Source organism: Plasmodium sp. gorilla clade G2, assembly GCF_900097015.1.
Source record: "Plasmodium sp. gorilla clade G2 genome assembly, chromosome: 9".
NCBI classification, from domain to species: domain Eukaryota; phylum Apicomplexa; class Aconoidasida; order Haemosporida; family Plasmodiidae; genus Plasmodium; species Plasmodium adleri (nom. inval.).
In genome coordinates this window covers 872,661-890,000 of record NC_041701.1, presented here as the reverse complement: position 1 = coordinate 890,000, position 17,340 = coordinate 872,661, and the positions used below count along the sequence as shown (strand labels likewise).

Below are 17,340 nucleotides of genomic sequence, written 5' to 3'. Positions count from 1 at the left end.
TTTTAAGGTCCAAGTTGATGACATTAATAATATTGATAAGGAATTTAGTGATCTACAAAAATTAAAAGTAAATAAATAAACAAGTTTTTAAATTATTATAATATATATATATATATGTATATATGTTGGTATATATATTTATTAGTATGTTTACATTTATTCATTTATATATTCATTTATTTTATAATTTTAAAGATGATGAATGAAGGTGCAGAAATGCAAATGAATCAAGGAGGTAATGTTGATTCCCATGAACAGGAACAAGAAGAAATAAATAATAGATCTATATTTGTTGGAAATGTAAAAAAATAAAATAAAATAAACAAACAAATATACAAACAAATATACAAACAAATATACATACATATATATATATTTAATATTTTTTATTTTTTTTTTTTTGTAGGTTGATTATTCAACACAACCAGAAGAACTCCAATCATTATTTTCAGAATGTGGCCTAATAAATAGAGTAACAATTTTAGTAAATAAAAATACAGGCCATTCAAAAGGGTAATATTAATAATGAGAATACATACATATATATATATATATATATATATATATATATATATACATATATTTATTTTTTAATTTTTTAATTTTTTTTTTTTTTTTTTTTTTTTTGTAGTTATGCATACATTGAATTTGCTGATGCATCATCTGTTAGAACAGCTTTATCTTTATCAGAATCATTTTTTAAAAAAAGACAAATCAAGGTAAATTAAAATATATATATATATATATATACTTACATATATATATTCACACATTTATTTAATTTCATTTTTGTCATTTCTTAGGTATGCAGCAAGAGAAGAAATATACCAGGATTTAACAGGCCTAAAATTAGTCCATTTAGAGGAAGAGGGATGAAGAGCGCATTAGGTGTTAGAGGAAGGTACAAAAAAAAAAAAAAAAAATAAACATAAATGAATAAATAAATGAATAAATAAATGAATATATTTATTTTTTCTTTATACTATTTATTTTATTTTTTTTTTTTCGAATTATTGATGTTAATTCCTTTCAAATGTATTTATTTATATATTTTATCTTTGTAGACTTAGACAACCAAGCTTCAGACCATTTTATAGAGGAAGAGGAGCTTACAAAAAAATTGTTACAAATCCATACGAAAGAGCATAAACGAAAAAAAAAAAAATGAGAAAAAAATAAAAAAAGAAAAAAAAAAAGAAGAGAAAAAAATTCCTAGTTGATTATTTTATAAATAATTTTTTTCCTTTTTTTTTTTTTTTTTTCTTTTTTTTTAATATGAATATATAATATAATGAGAGAGGAAAAGAGAAAAGAAGTAGAAAAAATAAATATGTAAATATATAAATTAATATTTATAATTTCAATACTTACGTGTTCCACTTAAAAAAATACATGTCTAAATATATTTAAGTAGTATAATTCATTCCAAAAATATATATATATATATATATAATATTTTATATTTGTTAATGGAAATTATAATTATTCTTTTATGTATTTATTATTTTTTTTTTTTTGGAAATGTAAATATTTTTATAAAAAAATTAGAAAATAATACTAAATATGTAGGAAGGACATATATATATATATATATATATATACATATTCTTTTTAATATTTTGCATATTTTTTGTATTTTTTTATTTTATGTGTAGATGATTTTTTTATTTTCTTTTTCATATATTTATAATGAATAGAAATATATATATATATATTATATATATATATTTATATTCTGTGGATTTTAAAGTATATTATTATTATAATTCTATATATTATATGACATTTTTAATTATTAATATTTTTATTTTATTTTATTTTATTTTATTTTATTTTATTTTATTTCATTTCTTTTTTTTTTTTTCTTTTTTTTTTATTTGTTCTTTTATATTTTATTACGAAACATAAGAAAAAAAAAATATAATAATATTAAAAATAATAATTATATATATATTTTATGCACATGTATTTTATATTTTTTTCATTATTTTTTTTTTTTTTTTTTTTTTTTTTCATTTTTTCCTATTTTTTTTTTCATTTTGTATTTTTATTTAAATGATAAAAAAAAAAAAAAAAATTTATAATATTTCTTATTTTATTAAAAAAAAAAAAAAAAAAAAGAATAAAATAAAAAAAAAAAAGAAAAGAAAAAATGAAAAGAAAAAATAAAGTAAAATAAATTAAAATAACAAATTTTAATTAAAAAAAAATAAGAATAAAATATTAAATTAAACATATTCATACATTTATATACATAATTTCTTATTTATTTTAAGTGCATTTGATTTATTTTTTTTTTATAAAGTTTTTTTCTCTTATTTTCTTATTTTTTTTCTTTTTTTTTTTTTTTTGTTTTTTTATGTTATACATAGATATTCTTATAAAAGTTGTCTAAAAATATTATATTAATTCATCATTCCATTATTATCTATATATTTTAAAAAAAGAAGAAAAAATAATAATTATAAATATTACATCTTTAAAGAATTATAATTAAATAGTTTCCTTTTTATAAGTTAATTTCATTTTCTTTATTTTTTTTTCTTCAAATTGTAATTTTAAAAACCCATTTGAATATATTTTAAAATAAATTAAGAAAATATATATGTCTATAAACACATTTTAATGTTATATATTACATAAATTAATTTGTAACATGACAAAAAAATAAATATATATATTTTTAGACATATTTAAAATGTATAAAACATAAGGAAGAACACAACACATATATAATATATATAATATATATATATATATATATATATATATATATATATTTAATAATAAGAAAAAACCTTTTTTTGCAGTATTGTAATGAAAAAAAGAGATACATATATTTTTTAATATAAATTAAGAATAGAAAAAAAGGGAAGAAGTAGTAATATACTTACTTATTATGTGACATATAATGTAATGGTTATAATTTTTTATAATATTATTATTCGAAAAAATAATAAAATATTATATGTCATATATATAATATATGTAATGTATTTTGAAAATAAAAATATGTTATTCTTAACTTTGATATTGAGAAATAATGAAAGAAATATTTTATTTATTTTAAATCTCAAAATATAAAGATAATAATATATATATATATATATATATTTTAATTTCCTTTCTTTTAAGTGTTATTCTTATCATATATATTTTTTTTTAACAGTTTCATTAGTGTCTATATTATTGGAAAAAAAAAATATATATATATATATATATTGAATGATAAGATTGATGAAAGAAAAATAAATATATATATTATACATCTATTAAGAAAAAATTACATATATATATATAATATAATATATATTATTTTTGTGGGTGGACTTTAAGTTTAGTTTTTATGAAGTAAATATAAAGAATATTTTTAAGTTACATAAATGTGATAATTATATAAATTATATATTCTTATACTTTGAATTTTATATACTTTTACAAATAATTAAACTCTTATGTAAATAAAATAAAAATAAATAAATAAATATATACATATATACATATATAATATATTTTAATTTATTTTTATGCTCATTTAAAATAATATAGCTATTGAAAAATAATAATAATTATATATATAGATTAACAAATAGAGAAATAAAAATAGAAAAAAATGTGATAAAATATAATTATTAAAATTAATATAGTTAAATACCTATTTAAAATATTATACTTATAAATCACTAATAAAAAAAAAGTTTAAAAAAATAAGAACCATATTATATATATATATATATATATATATATATAATATATATGTATATTTATTTTTATTTATAATAATACTTTTAATATTTATTTCTATTTTAAAATATATTTCAATATATATATTATACATTTATTAAAATTCTCTCTCTTTTTTTATTTTTACACATTTGGCTATATATATATATATGTATATTTTTTTTTTTTTTTTTTTTTTTTTTTTTTTAAATACAAATAGCTTTAATATATACATATATATTTATTTTTATATTACAAAAAAAAAAAAAAAAAAATTATGAACAATGTAATTACTTTCATTGGAAATTCATCAAATAAATATTTCCAAATTAATCAACTTCATTTTATTAGGATCATCAATAAAAATATACATTCTAAGAATAATCTTTTTTTCTCTAATTCATCTTATCATTTTTTAAATAATAAATATTTAATATATAACACATTTCAACATAAAAATAAACTATCCTCCATATATTCCAAATTTTACTCTTCCATTAAAAACATGTGTAACGATAAAAACGAAAAAAAAAATTATGAACATGTTAATGCGAATGAAAAAAATGGCTACCTAGCTAGCGAAAAAAACGAACTCACCAAAAATGAGGTAGAGGAACATACATATGATTATGATTATGTTGTAATAGGAGGAGGTCCAGGTGGAATGGCTTCAGCAAAAGAAGCTGCAGCACATGGTGCTCGAGTTTTATTGTTTGATTATGTAAAGCCAAGTAGTCAAGGAACAAAATGGGGTATAGGTGGAACGTGTGTGAATGTAGGATGTGTACCAAAAAAATTAATGCACTATGCAGGTCATATGGGGAGTATATTTAAATTAGATTCGAAAGCATATGGATGGAAATTTGACAATTTAAAACATGATTGGAAGAAATTAGTTACAACTGTACAATCTCATATACGTTCATTAAATTTTAGTTATATGACTGGTTTAAGATCATCAAAAGTTAAATATATTAATGGTTTAGCCAAATTAAAAGACAAAAATACAGTATCTTATTATTTAAAAGGGGATTTATCAAAAGAAGAAACTGTTACAGGGAAATATATTTTAATAGCAACAGGATGTAGACCACATATACCAGATGATGTTGAAGGTGCTAAAGAATTAAGTATTACATCTGATGATATATTTTCATTAAAAAAAGATCCAGGAAAAACATTGGTAGTTGGAGCATCATATGTAGCCTTAGAATGTTCAGGTTTTCTTAATTCATTAGGATATGACGTAACAGTAGCTGTTCGTTCAATAGTCTTAAGAGGTTTTGATCAACAATGTGCCGTTAAAGTAAAACTTTATATGGAAGAACAAGGAGTTATGTTTAAAAATGGCATTTTACCAAAAAAACTAACAAAAATGGATGATAAAATATTAGTCGAATTTAGTGATAAAACTAGTGAATTATATGATACTGTTTTATATGCTATTGGAAGAAAAGGAGACATTGACGGTTTAAATTTAGAATCATTAAATATGAAAGTAAATAAAAGTAATAATAAAATTATAGCTGATAATTTAAGTTGCACTAATATTCCTTCCATATTTGCTGTAGGAGACGTAGCTGAAAATGTTCCTGAATTAGCACCCGTAGCTATAAAAGCAGGAGAAATATTAGCTAGACGATTATTTAAAAATTCAGATGAAATAATGGATTATTCATATATTCCTACATCTATATATACACCTATTGAATATGGTGCCTGTGGATATTCAGAAGAAAAAGCATATGAATTATATGGTAAATCAAATGTAGAAGTATTTTTACAAGAATTTAATAATTTAGAAATATCAGCTGTTCATCGACAAAAACATATAAGAGCACAAAAAGATGAATATGACTTGGATGTTTCTAGTACATGCTTAGCTAAACTTGTTTGTCTAAAAAATGAAGACAATCGAGTTATTGGGTTCCATTATGTAGGTCCGAATGCAGGAGAAGTTACACAAGGAATGGCTTTAGCTTTAAGATTAAATGTTAAGAAAAAGGACTTTGATAACTGCATAGGTATTCATCCAACAGATGCTGAATCGTTTATGAATTTGTTTGTTACTATTTCTTCTGGATTGTCTTATGCAGCTAAAGGAGGATGCGGAGGTGGAAAATGTGGATAAAAAGGAAAAAAACCTTTCCATAACATTTTTAATCATATGCACACACACACATATATATATATATACATATATATATATATATATATATATATATTTATATATTAGTTTATCAATTCATAATAAATGAAAGAACAATCTTTTAATTGAAGTATATGAATGTATATATAATACATGCATTTATATTTCATTGCATTTTCTCCATTTTTGTTATATATATGAATTCTTATTTTAATTTTAATTTTTATATTTTAATATTATATTTTTTTTAAGATACCTTTTTAAAATTATAAAGAAAATTAAAATTTTCATTTTATTTTTTAATAAGAAATTAAGTGAAAATAATTAAGTTCGAATATTTTGTGGAAAAATATACAATCATTTAGGAAATACGTAAAAAGAGTAAAGGTTCCTTAATTTTATCGCATAAATAATATTTCACAAGGAAAAATAAAAAAATATAGTTTTTCTTTACATATTAAAGATGTCAGCAGATAATAAATACTATATGACATTTTTTTAATAATACACATATATATATATATATATATATATATATATATGTGTATGTAATTTTATTTTTATTTTATTATATTATTTTATTTTTTGATTCGAAATGGTACTAATACATGCGAAAGGCATTGAAGACAATCATCAGTTCTTATATGAAACGAATGTGAATATTTTGGTGAAGGATTTAAAAAAAGAATTAACTCAAGTACATAATTTTCAATGTAAGATTTTAAAGCTTTGTGATGCTTCAATAGAGCTAGCTAAATATGGTCCTCTAAGACCAGAGGACTTAAGAGGATTATGTGAAGAAGTACGAATTGAATTATGAATACATATCTACACATTTTATCATTTATTCGTTAATATATATATATATATATATATATTTATTTATTTATTTATTTACTTTTTGAAGGATTTAAAAATAAGGAACACAGAAGGATACAATCCAAAGGATGCAACAAATTTGGATCAGTACAATTTTAGAACAGGTATCCCACCAGCAAAAGAAGATGGAAAAAAACTGATGGAGGTTGTTGAGCATGTGAAGAGTGAATTATCAATTCATAGGGTAAAGACAACAAAATAAATATAAATAAATAGATATACATATATATATTTATATATATATATTAATTTATTTGTTGCTTGTTAGATACAGAAAAATATAACTGTCAATATAAATAAATTAAATGAATATTTCAACTTGATAATACAAGCACTAAATGGTTGTTATCCTTCCATGGAATCATTACCTGCATACGACCCTACAAGATTAATAATAGAAAAGGATAACCCTTTTAACGACGTAAAGAATAAAGAATAAAAAAAAAAAAAAAAGCAACATGTACATGGTATATTAAATATGAACATACACACATACATATATATATACATATATATATATATATATATATATATATATATTTATATTCATATGCTTAAACATTTTAGCAATTTGTATACAGTGATATGTCCTTATGGTGGGCTGGAAAAGAAATGGATGAGAATTTACACCTAAAAAATATTATAGGTATGAATGAAAAAACAAAATTGATCGTAAAAATTCAACCCAAAAAATTTGGAGCACCCGTAAGGGAAGCTAGAATTGATCATGAAACATATAAAGCCATGTTAGCTTATTATTATAAAAAACAAAAGGAAGAAAAAGAATTTGAAGAAGATGATGATGACTCTTATTTAAATTCTGAATGGGCAAATCCTTTAAGTTTACAAAAACAGTTACATGGAAATTTGAATAATATTAAATGGAAGCCATAAAAAAATTAAAACTTAACAAATTGATAAAATTCAAAAAAATAAAATAAAATATAATATAATATAATATAATATAATATAATATAATATAATATAATATAATATAATATAATATAATATAATATAATATAAAAAATAAAATGACTGAAAAAAAAAAAATTTTTTTTTTTTTTTTTTTTAATAATATTTAAAAGGTAACATTGATGATATCATATTGTTTTAATTATAACACATACATAAATATATACATATATATAATATTATATATACATGTATGTATTTTATTTGATAAAAAATGTTGGTATATCATAATATGTGTCAGAAACCTTTTTTCCCTCATGATCTAAAAAATAAGTAGATCTCATATTATTAAATATATTACTATTATTATAATAGTTGAAAATATTTTGTAACAAATTAATATCTGAGAGATATATATCATCAAAGTGTTCTGAATTTATTGTTATATGATCATTAATATTTTTAAAAATAATTTTGTTAAGAAACCAATAATCATATTGATCATTAGAATTTTTATAGTTAATTATATATTTTATATGTTTAATTAATTTTTGAATGAATATATTAGGTGTGTATATATCTTTATGTAGACATAATTTGATTGACTGTAAGAAGTGTTGATGTTTTCTTTTATTTCTATATATTGGTTGTTTGTATGGATTTAATAATATATGATTCATTTCATTGTAATTACATGTCCATATATATGAAGTATGATGAAGAAAATAATTTCTTGCAAAAGATTGAGCATTACCTCCCACTTTTTTTAAAATAATATTTTCATTATTTTCATCATAAGATTTATAAACATAATCATTTTCATAATAATTAAAATATTGATTAAAAAGAATATGATTTTTCTTTACATTATTTTGTTCATTCTTTATTGTTCTATTATCATTTATTTGTTCCTTGGTATTATAAAAATAATTATAAGACCATTCTGTAATATTTGATGGATAAATTTTTTTTTTTTTTTCAAATTTATGAGGTAATATTAAAGAAACTAATAATGAATTCTGATTTATATATATAGTACCTCCCCCTGTAAATCTTTTAATTAAGCTTATATTATTTTCTTTAATATAATTAATATCTTTTATATGATCATTTATTTTATTGCTAATACCTAATACCACACATTTCTTATTATTATTAAAAGAACATTCATTTGATTTAAGCTCATTCACTTCTTCACATGTATTATTAACAATTACAAATCCTATATTGTTTAATCCTTCTGTTGTATTATTACAGATTCGAAATAAACTTTCTTCTAATAATAGTTGTTCATAAACATGAAATTTGCTGACATCAATAAAATAAAGGATGTTCTTTTTTTTATTCCTATGTATATTATTTATATCTAAGTGTGATAATACAGGTCTGAATATTTCATTCAGACACTTTATTATTCTCATGACGAGCAAAAAACGGGGATTCAACAAAAAAAAAAAATATATATATATATATGTCTGTGGTACATGGCAGGGATGACATAAAAATAAATAAATAAATAAATATATATATATATATATATATATATTAATATTCCACGTAGTAACTGAGTAAGTGCTTACAAATTGTATATGTGTGTTTTATTCATATTAATAAAAATGTGCTTATCAATTAAAAAAAAAAAAAAAAAAAAAAAAAATTTTACAAGTATAAAGGTAAATATCAATATAATTCCTTTCCAAATTAATACTACAATATATAAATATATATATATATATATTAATAATTACCTTTATACTTGCATAATTATTATTTTATTATTTTATTATTTTATTTTTTATTTTTTTTGACAAACAATTGATATAATATAAAACAAAAATGAAAGGTTAAAATAAAATGTCAAAGTTCAAATTATATATATTATATTAAAAATAAAAAATAACATACACCATTAATAATATATATATATATATAATAAACATCTATATTAATACATCAAAATGAGAAAAATAAAAAAAGCAAAATTTTAAAAAGTATTATTTATCAAAAAAAAAAAAAAAATAAATAAAATAAATAAAAAAAATAAAAAAAATAATATAATGAATATAATAAATATAATGAATACAATAAATACAATTATTCCACTTTTATATGTGTAAAAAAAATAAAATATACATATATATATATATATTTTTGACGAAAAAAAAAAAGTACCAAAAAAAAAATTATTTTAAATAAAAAATATAATAAATATATATAAAAAAAATATTTAATATATATATTATATGTTTATATTATATTACATCCTTTTTAATGATTTTTCTGCATATGAACAGCCATTCTTAATTTATCTTCATTTGTTAAATTTTTTCTCAAAATTAGTTCTCTTAATTTTCCATCATATATCATAAAATGTTTCCATCCTTTTCCTATGTCAATTTGTAATTCGTTTACAATACATTGTTCAGTAAGATATGCGTTTGTTTTTCTTACCTTATTTTCTGCATATTGTCTAACATTATCACTTAATATTATATGTCGATATACATATTTGTTATCTCTATACAATGCTGAGTAGCATACCGGTCCTTCCAAAAAAAAATAAAATAAAATAAATAATAAATAATATGTATATCAAAATATAAGGGGACATAGCAATTATATAACTGCTAATTGTAATAATCATGATATATATATATTATATATATATATATATATTTTTTTTTTTTTTTTTTTTTTTTTTTTTTTTTTCATTTTACCCCTAGACGTTATTTTATAGGTATAATTTTCGCTAGATGATTTTAAAAATTCTAAATTTAAATTTTCATCCATACTTTCTTGAACTGATCTAAATTTGGGCTTTTCTAAATTAGCTAGCTCTTCAAGAATAGAATAATAATCATCATTATTGTTACTATTATTATTATTATTGTTGTTATTGTTGTTGTTATTGTTATTGTTATTATTATTGTTACTATTATTATTATTATTATTGTTGTTGTTGTTACTATTATTTCTATTATTATTATTATTATTGTTGTGCCTCTTATTTAGGCTTTTCGAAATACTATTTCTCTTATTAACCTTAATATTATTATTATTTTGATTTTTATCACTTACATTATTATTTTTATTATTTACACTATTGTTGTTATTAACACATTTATTATTATTGTTATTATTATTATTATTATTATTATTATTGTTATTATTATTATTATTATTATTATTATTATTATTATTGTTATTATTATTATTACTTTTATTATTATTATTATTATTATTATTGTTGTTGTTATTTTTTTTATTATTATTAATATTATTATTTTTATTATTGTGGTGCTCTTTTATCGTAGGGACATGTTTCTTATTATGACTATTTCGTTTTTTAGATATACCTTGATTAGTCTTATTAGTTGTATTATAACTATAATTATTTTTATTATCATAATTATACTTATTATTTTTTGATAGGTTTAATGATGCCCGTTTTTGTTCATTCATATTTTCTTTGTTTTGTTTTATATCTTTATAACCTTAATTATTTTGTATATGCGTTTCTGTTTTTTTTTTTTTTTTTTTTTTTCTTTTCTTATATTATTATTTATATTATTTAATTTTGTGTCACATTTTAATGAAATCTCAAACGTTTATTAATATGAAGCTCTATTTAAAGATATATATATATATATATATATATATATATATATATATATTATGAAAAAACAAATAAGCAAATAAACAAACACATCAAAATAAAATAAAATAAAAATATGAAATTTTCATTTCTTTTGTTATATATATATATATTTATTTATTTTTATTTTTAATAAGATAATAATTTACAATAGACACAGGAAAGTTTTTATCATTTATAAAAAAAAAAGAAGATAAAATAGTATAAAAATATATTCATAACAAATTACATATTCTTAAAAATTAATAATATTAGTATATTAATTTAATACATACATATATATATATATATATATATATATATATATATATATGTATGCATAAAAAACATTTAGGTGTTTTAAAAAATGAATACTTATATATGTCTTACTTAATAATATAAATGATATATAATATATATAAATAAATATATATGAACGTATGTATATATATATATATATATTTTTTTTTTTTTTTTTTTTTTTGTAATCCATATGTATATCCAACTTACATCATCTGCACTTAAATATAAATGTTATTATAATATATATATAATGTTGTGGAATGTTTACAAAAAAAAAATAAAAAAATTAATAATAAGAATTCAAAATAAACACATTCAAAAATGTTATATATATGTATATATAATATTTTTATAAGGACTAGTAATAGTAATAATAATAATAATAAATATTATTAATATAACTAACCCTAATAAAATTATATATAGAACTGTTATTATCTCTTTTATTATGTCTTTAATATATGTATATATTATATATGTATCATTAGGATACCTTTCTTATATTTCTTATTTTCTTTACATTTCTTATTTTCTTACTTTTTCTTTTTTTAAAGTATATTATATGAAATAAACACACATATGATGTACTATTACAAAAATGTATAAACAGTAATAAATATAATATATATATATATATAATATAAAATATATATATATATATATATATATATATATAATATATAAATAACAATACAAACACATAACATATTTATTTATTATGAAATACAAACAATTAATATATAAACATAAATATAATGGAATATATTCATATGATCAAAATTTTGGGAGTTATCAAATATATAAAATATAATATAATGAGTTTATACATATATATAAATATATATACATACATATACATATATATACATATACATATTCGATGATATCTAATTATATATACTTATGATGTTTCCTCATTTCACTATAAAGAAAATATAAAATCTAAAAAGATATTTGAGGTTTTAAATAAATAAGAAATATATATATAATATGAAAAATAAAATAAAAAATAACAAATATATCAGAAATATGTATAAGTACAAATATATAAATAAAAATATATACATATATATATTACATATATATATATATATATATATATATATATATTTATATACATATACATTTATTTTCATATAAACATACTCCTGTTCATGTTTTAAAATAGTATGAATTATTATTTTTTTTTTTTTTTAATTTATTACCATTCAAATGTGTTTATTCATATATACTTTTTTTGAAAAAAACAAAAAAAAAAAAAAAAGTATGAAACGAAAAAAAAAGAAAAAAAGAAATTACAAGGTATAAAATACAATATGATACATACATATATTTATTATTACATTTTACATTTTTGTAATATTCAACTAATTATTTTTAAAATTATAAATTTTGTTTTAAAATATGCCATACACACTATTATATATAATAAATGTGTAAACTCATTCTTATAAAAAAAAAAAAAAAAAAAAAAAAAAAAAAAAAAATATATATATATATGTATATAAATATATATATACATATATATATATATTATATGTGAGAACATAATAATATTGTGCTTTAAACAAAAAAAAAAAAAAAAAAAAAGAGGTTTCTTTTATCTTCAGTGCATTAAAATTAAAAAAAGAAAAAAATATATATACATATATTTATATATATATATATAAGAAAAAATGATATTTTATAAGTATTATCTGAATAACACTTAATAATTGTATATTATATAATATATATAATATATATATTATATATATATTATATATATATTATATATATGTTATATATAACCTTCAAAATCATTTATTACAATGAATATGGTATGAGTAACATATTTGAGAAGAAATAAACTCATGATCCTTTTTGTTGTATTGAAAAATTATGATCATATGAAAATCATAATACTTAACACAAAACAAGAAATAAAAGGCATACATATATATATATATATATATATATATATTTATTTATTTATTTATCCATTTATATGTTTAATATATTTATTGTGTGTTATATATATTTATTTTTAATTCGACAAATTACAAGTTTTTTTTTTTTTTTTTTTTTTTTTTTTTTATTTTAAATGGTGATCAATCCATTTAATAAAAAAATCACAAATAATATAAAAATAAATAAGAAATATTAAAGAACATAATACAAATTGGATATGTAAACACTACATATATGTATATAATATATATTATATATATATATTAGTCCGATTTAAGGGAATTAATTATGAAATCTATTTTATTGTCATATTTATCATAATGTATTGTTTCTAATAAAAGCTGCATTTCCTTATGAAGAATATTTCTTGCTATTACTTTCCATTTTCGACTTGCTTCTTTTCTTTTTTGTAAGTAATTTAAGAAACTTTGTGTATTAGTTACATTATCTATAAAATGAAAAAATTTAGGTATACGAAATGATTTCCTTTCTTTCAAATTTAATATATCAATATTTTCATTCACCTTATATGTACTACTCATATTATTTATTATATTATTTATATAATCAGGAAAAGCATTTAACTTATTTACACAATCCATATTAACATCTTCATTATTATCAAAATCATTTTTTTTATTTTTATTATTATTATTATCTAATGAATGTATATATGTTTCATTTATTTCTTTTGTTTTATCACTTAACATACTTTTTTCTCTTTCATCATATTTATTATGATTTTCCATATAATCATCATAATCAACAACACTTTGGCTATTAAGATTTTTATTTTTTATATATTGGTTATTATTATTATTAGATAAATGAATACTATTATCATCCTTTGATTCATCTTGAACAACAGTCTCTTTTTTTGTATCCTTCATATATATATCAAATGTATCATTTGATATATTATTTTCATCACATTTTGATTCCTTATCATTTATAGAATTATTATTATTATTTGTAATATAATTATTACTAGGATATTTTTTTTTTTTCAAATTTATTTCCGAATTTTTTATTTTATGTTCATACAAGTTTTCAAGATGTTCATGATTATCCTTTGTCTCAATCGTCTCATTTAAATTTTTATATTTTTCAGAATGACCTTCATCTAATAATATTTTTTCATCCCATTCTTTGTATAAATAGCTTTTTTCATTTTTATTTATATATTTATATATATTTCTGTCATCTATTCGAAGCTTTTTTTCTCTAACATCCTTCTCTTCCTTATCATATGCACTATCATGACCTTTTTTAATTAAAGACAACGAATTATCATCTATTATATTATTATCATTATTATTATTATTATTATTATTGTTGTTGTCATGTATATGTTTTTCATTCTTTCCAGTTATACTATCCATATTATTGGTCGAATTATATTCTACTTTTTTATTATCAACTTGGTTATTTAAAACAAATTTTCTAACATTAGAATCTAGAAATTTTAAACAAATATACTTTTCAGCATTTGAATTATTATTATTATTATAATCACTACTTGTATTACTATCTATCCAGTATTGATAATTTGTATCTTCATCTAAATTTATAATAATTTTATTATTCACTTGAACATATTCAATTTTTTTATTTTCTATTTCATCAGATTCGTCGTCTGAAGAATGGTAACTATAATATTCATCTTTGTCATTATAATGATATACATTTTTATGATGATAGTCTTCTTTATGATGATAGTCTTCTTTATGATGATAGTCATCTTTATGATGATAATCATCCTTATTATAATAATCATCCTTATTATAATGATCATCTTTTTTATAATGATCATCCTTTTTATAATAATCATCCTTTTTATAATAATCATCCTTTTTATAATGATCATCCTTTTTATAATAATCATCCTTTTTATAATAATCATCCTTATTATAATAACCATCCTTATTATAATGATCACCCTTATTATAATAATCATCCTTTTTATAATAACCATATTTATCATCATAATGTTTTCTATTTTTATATGATTTATAATCCTCATCATATAATTCATAATCTCTTTCGTTGTCCTTTCCTCTATAATTAAATTTTTCATATTTATCATATTCATCATGGTAATTACTTTTATATCTATAATAATTTCTATGATCAAATATTTCCTTTTCTTTTTCATATTCTTTGTTCTCCCTATTATATATTTTAGAAGAACTTTTCCTTGATAATTTATTTACACTGTAAGATTTTCTTTTAGAAGAATTTTCTTTATATTCTTCTTTGAATGAATGTTTTTTTATATTCCCACTTGTTAATAAATATTTATGTTCCTTTTCATAATTATCTTTTCTTTCATTTCTATTTTCTGTTTCATGTAATGAAGACATTTCTTCTTTTTTATATTCTTCTTTAATACTCTGATTGGATAGTATTTCTAAATTTTTATCTCCCATAACATTATATACACTGTTTGCATTATCACTTTTATTTTCTTTTTTATAACTTATATTGTTTTTATCATTATCATCAACCTTTGTTAACTTTTTCTCATACTGTGTATCATATTCATAATGTGATATAACACTATTATTATTGGAACGTCTTCTTTTTATTGAGGATTCATATGATATATATTCCTTTCTACTACTCATAATATAATTCTTATCCATATTATTATCATCCCTGTTTGTTATAATACTTGGACTAATTTTTCTTTTTCTATAAAAATTGTCTTTTTTATAATCTTCAAAATCATTATTATATCGTTTCTTATAATAATCTGAAACATCATTTTTATATTTACCTTCCACAGATGTTTTGTTCATATAATCATATTTATTCATATCATTGTGATACGTAAACTTTTTCTTATTATATAGATGCATATTGAATACTTTATCATCATAACTGGAATATTTTTTCATCCTTTCATTATCATATTGTGAATATTTCTTTTCATTGAATTTATATTTTCTAGAATTCTTATAACCATCTCCTCTTTCCAAAAAATAATCTTTATCATAATATTCTTCGTCATCATTTAAATTAACTCTCTCCATTGAAGACTCAGAATGGTTATCATAATAATCAGATGTGTTGGGTTCATTTCTTTTTTCTGCATATTTTCTTTTATAACTATAGGATGAATCCTTATTATAATATTCCTCGTTATATTTTTTATCTTGGGAATATTCCCTATATTTTTTTTTTTTCCAATATGTATTATTATCATATTCTTCTTTTTTTTTTGCTATATGTTCTAATTTATATTCGTAACTTCTATATGATTGTGTTTTTCCTCTTGAATAATTATCCTCATAGCTATCACCTTCCTCATTTATATCATTTATAATATAATTACTGTTTTTTTTTTCTTTATCTGTTTTCTTTTTTCTTTCTTCATACTTCTCCTGATATTTCAATATGTTCTTATCTGATATATTACTCATCATGTATTTTAATTCCTATATTATAAAACCTTTACATTATTATTTAAACTTTATTCAAAGTATTTATAAATATAATTTTTATATAAAGAAAGGGAAATTTTGGGAAAATTATAATATAAAAATTATTTAAATAAATATATATTAATATATATATTATGTTATATTATTTTTATTTGTCATTTATTTTACTGTAAGGTTTTTTTTTTTTTATAATAATTTTTTTACAAACAAAATCTCCTACAAAAATCCTCCCCCCTTTTTTTTTTTTTTTTTTTTTTTTTTCTGAGGAATATTTCTATCTATTATTTTTTCATTGATGATGATAATTAGATATATATAAATGAATTTTACAGGAGAATAAATTA

General features: G+C 18.1%; 6 protein-coding genes across 6 annotated transcripts in view; 3 read left to right on the top strand and 3 right to left on the bottom strand.

Moving 5' to 3' along the window:
- PADL01_0922900 (RNA-binding protein, putative) overlaps positions 1 to 1,149 on the top strand; it is a gene marked incomplete at both ends in the record, with an annotated part of 1,208 nt that extends 59 nt beyond the window's left edge. The window contains 6 exons of the mRNA XM_028681912.1: positions 1 to 67; positions 196 to 300; positions 407 to 513; positions 632 to 719; positions 804 to 901; positions 1,065 to 1,149. The exon at positions 1 to 67 is cut by the window's left edge and continues 59 nt beyond it. Of these exons, the coding sequence (XP_028538242.1) occupies positions 1 to 67; positions 196 to 300; positions 407 to 513; positions 632 to 719; positions 804 to 901; positions 1,065 to 1,149 (550 nt within the window). The remainder of the gene's footprint in view (positions 68 to 195; positions 301 to 406; positions 514 to 631; positions 720 to 803; positions 902 to 1,064) is intronic.
- Positions 1,150 to 4,000: 2,851 nt separating this feature from the next.
- On the top strand, positions 4,001 to 5,854 carry PADL01_0922800 (thioredoxin reductase; the record flags this gene model as incomplete). Its single annotated transcript, XM_028681911.1, has 1 exon — positions 4,001 to 5,854. One exon carries the CDS (start codon positions 4,001 to 4,003, stop codon positions 5,852 to 5,854), a length of 1,854 nt encoding a protein of 617 aa, XP_028538241.1.
- Positions 5,855 to 6,467: 613 nt separating this feature from the next.
- On the top strand, positions 6,468 to 7,645 carry PADL01_0922700 (conserved protein, unknown function; the record flags this gene model as incomplete). Its single annotated transcript, XM_028681910.1, has 4 exons — positions 6,468 to 6,674; positions 6,780 to 6,935; positions 7,020 to 7,172; positions 7,319 to 7,645. 4 exons carry the CDS (start codon positions 6,468 to 6,470, stop codon positions 7,643 to 7,645), a joined length of 843 nt encoding a protein of 280 aa, XP_028538240.1.
- Positions 7,646 to 7,923: 278 nt separating this feature from the next.
- Positions 7,924 to 9,084, bottom strand: PADL01_0922600 (lipoate-protein ligase 2; the record flags this gene model as incomplete). The annotated part of the gene is made up of 1 exon (XM_028681909.1): positions 7,924 to 9,084. One exon carries the CDS (start codon positions 9,082 to 9,084, stop codon positions 7,924 to 7,926), a length of 1,161 nt encoding a protein of 386 aa, XP_028538239.1.
- Positions 9,085 to 9,931: 847 nt separating this feature from the next.
- PADL01_0922500 (cyclin-dependent kinases regulatory subunit, putative) lies at positions 9,932 to 11,125 on the bottom strand (the record flags this gene model as incomplete). Its single annotated transcript, XM_028681908.1, has 2 exons — positions 9,932 to 10,209; positions 10,381 to 11,125. 2 exons carry the CDS (start codon positions 11,123 to 11,125, stop codon positions 9,932 to 9,934), a joined length of 1,023 nt encoding a protein of 340 aa, XP_028538238.1.
- A 2,688-nt stretch (positions 11,126 to 13,813) lies between these two features.
- PADL01_0922400 (conserved Plasmodium protein, unknown function) lies at positions 13,814 to 16,975 on the bottom strand (the record flags this gene model as incomplete). Its single annotated transcript, XM_028681907.1, has 1 exon — positions 13,814 to 16,975. The coding sequence occupies one exon, from the start codon at positions 16,973 to 16,975 to the stop codon at positions 13,814 to 13,816; it is 3,162 nt and encodes a 1,053-aa protein (XP_028538237.1).
- Positions 16,976 to 17,340: the final 365 nt, after the last annotated feature.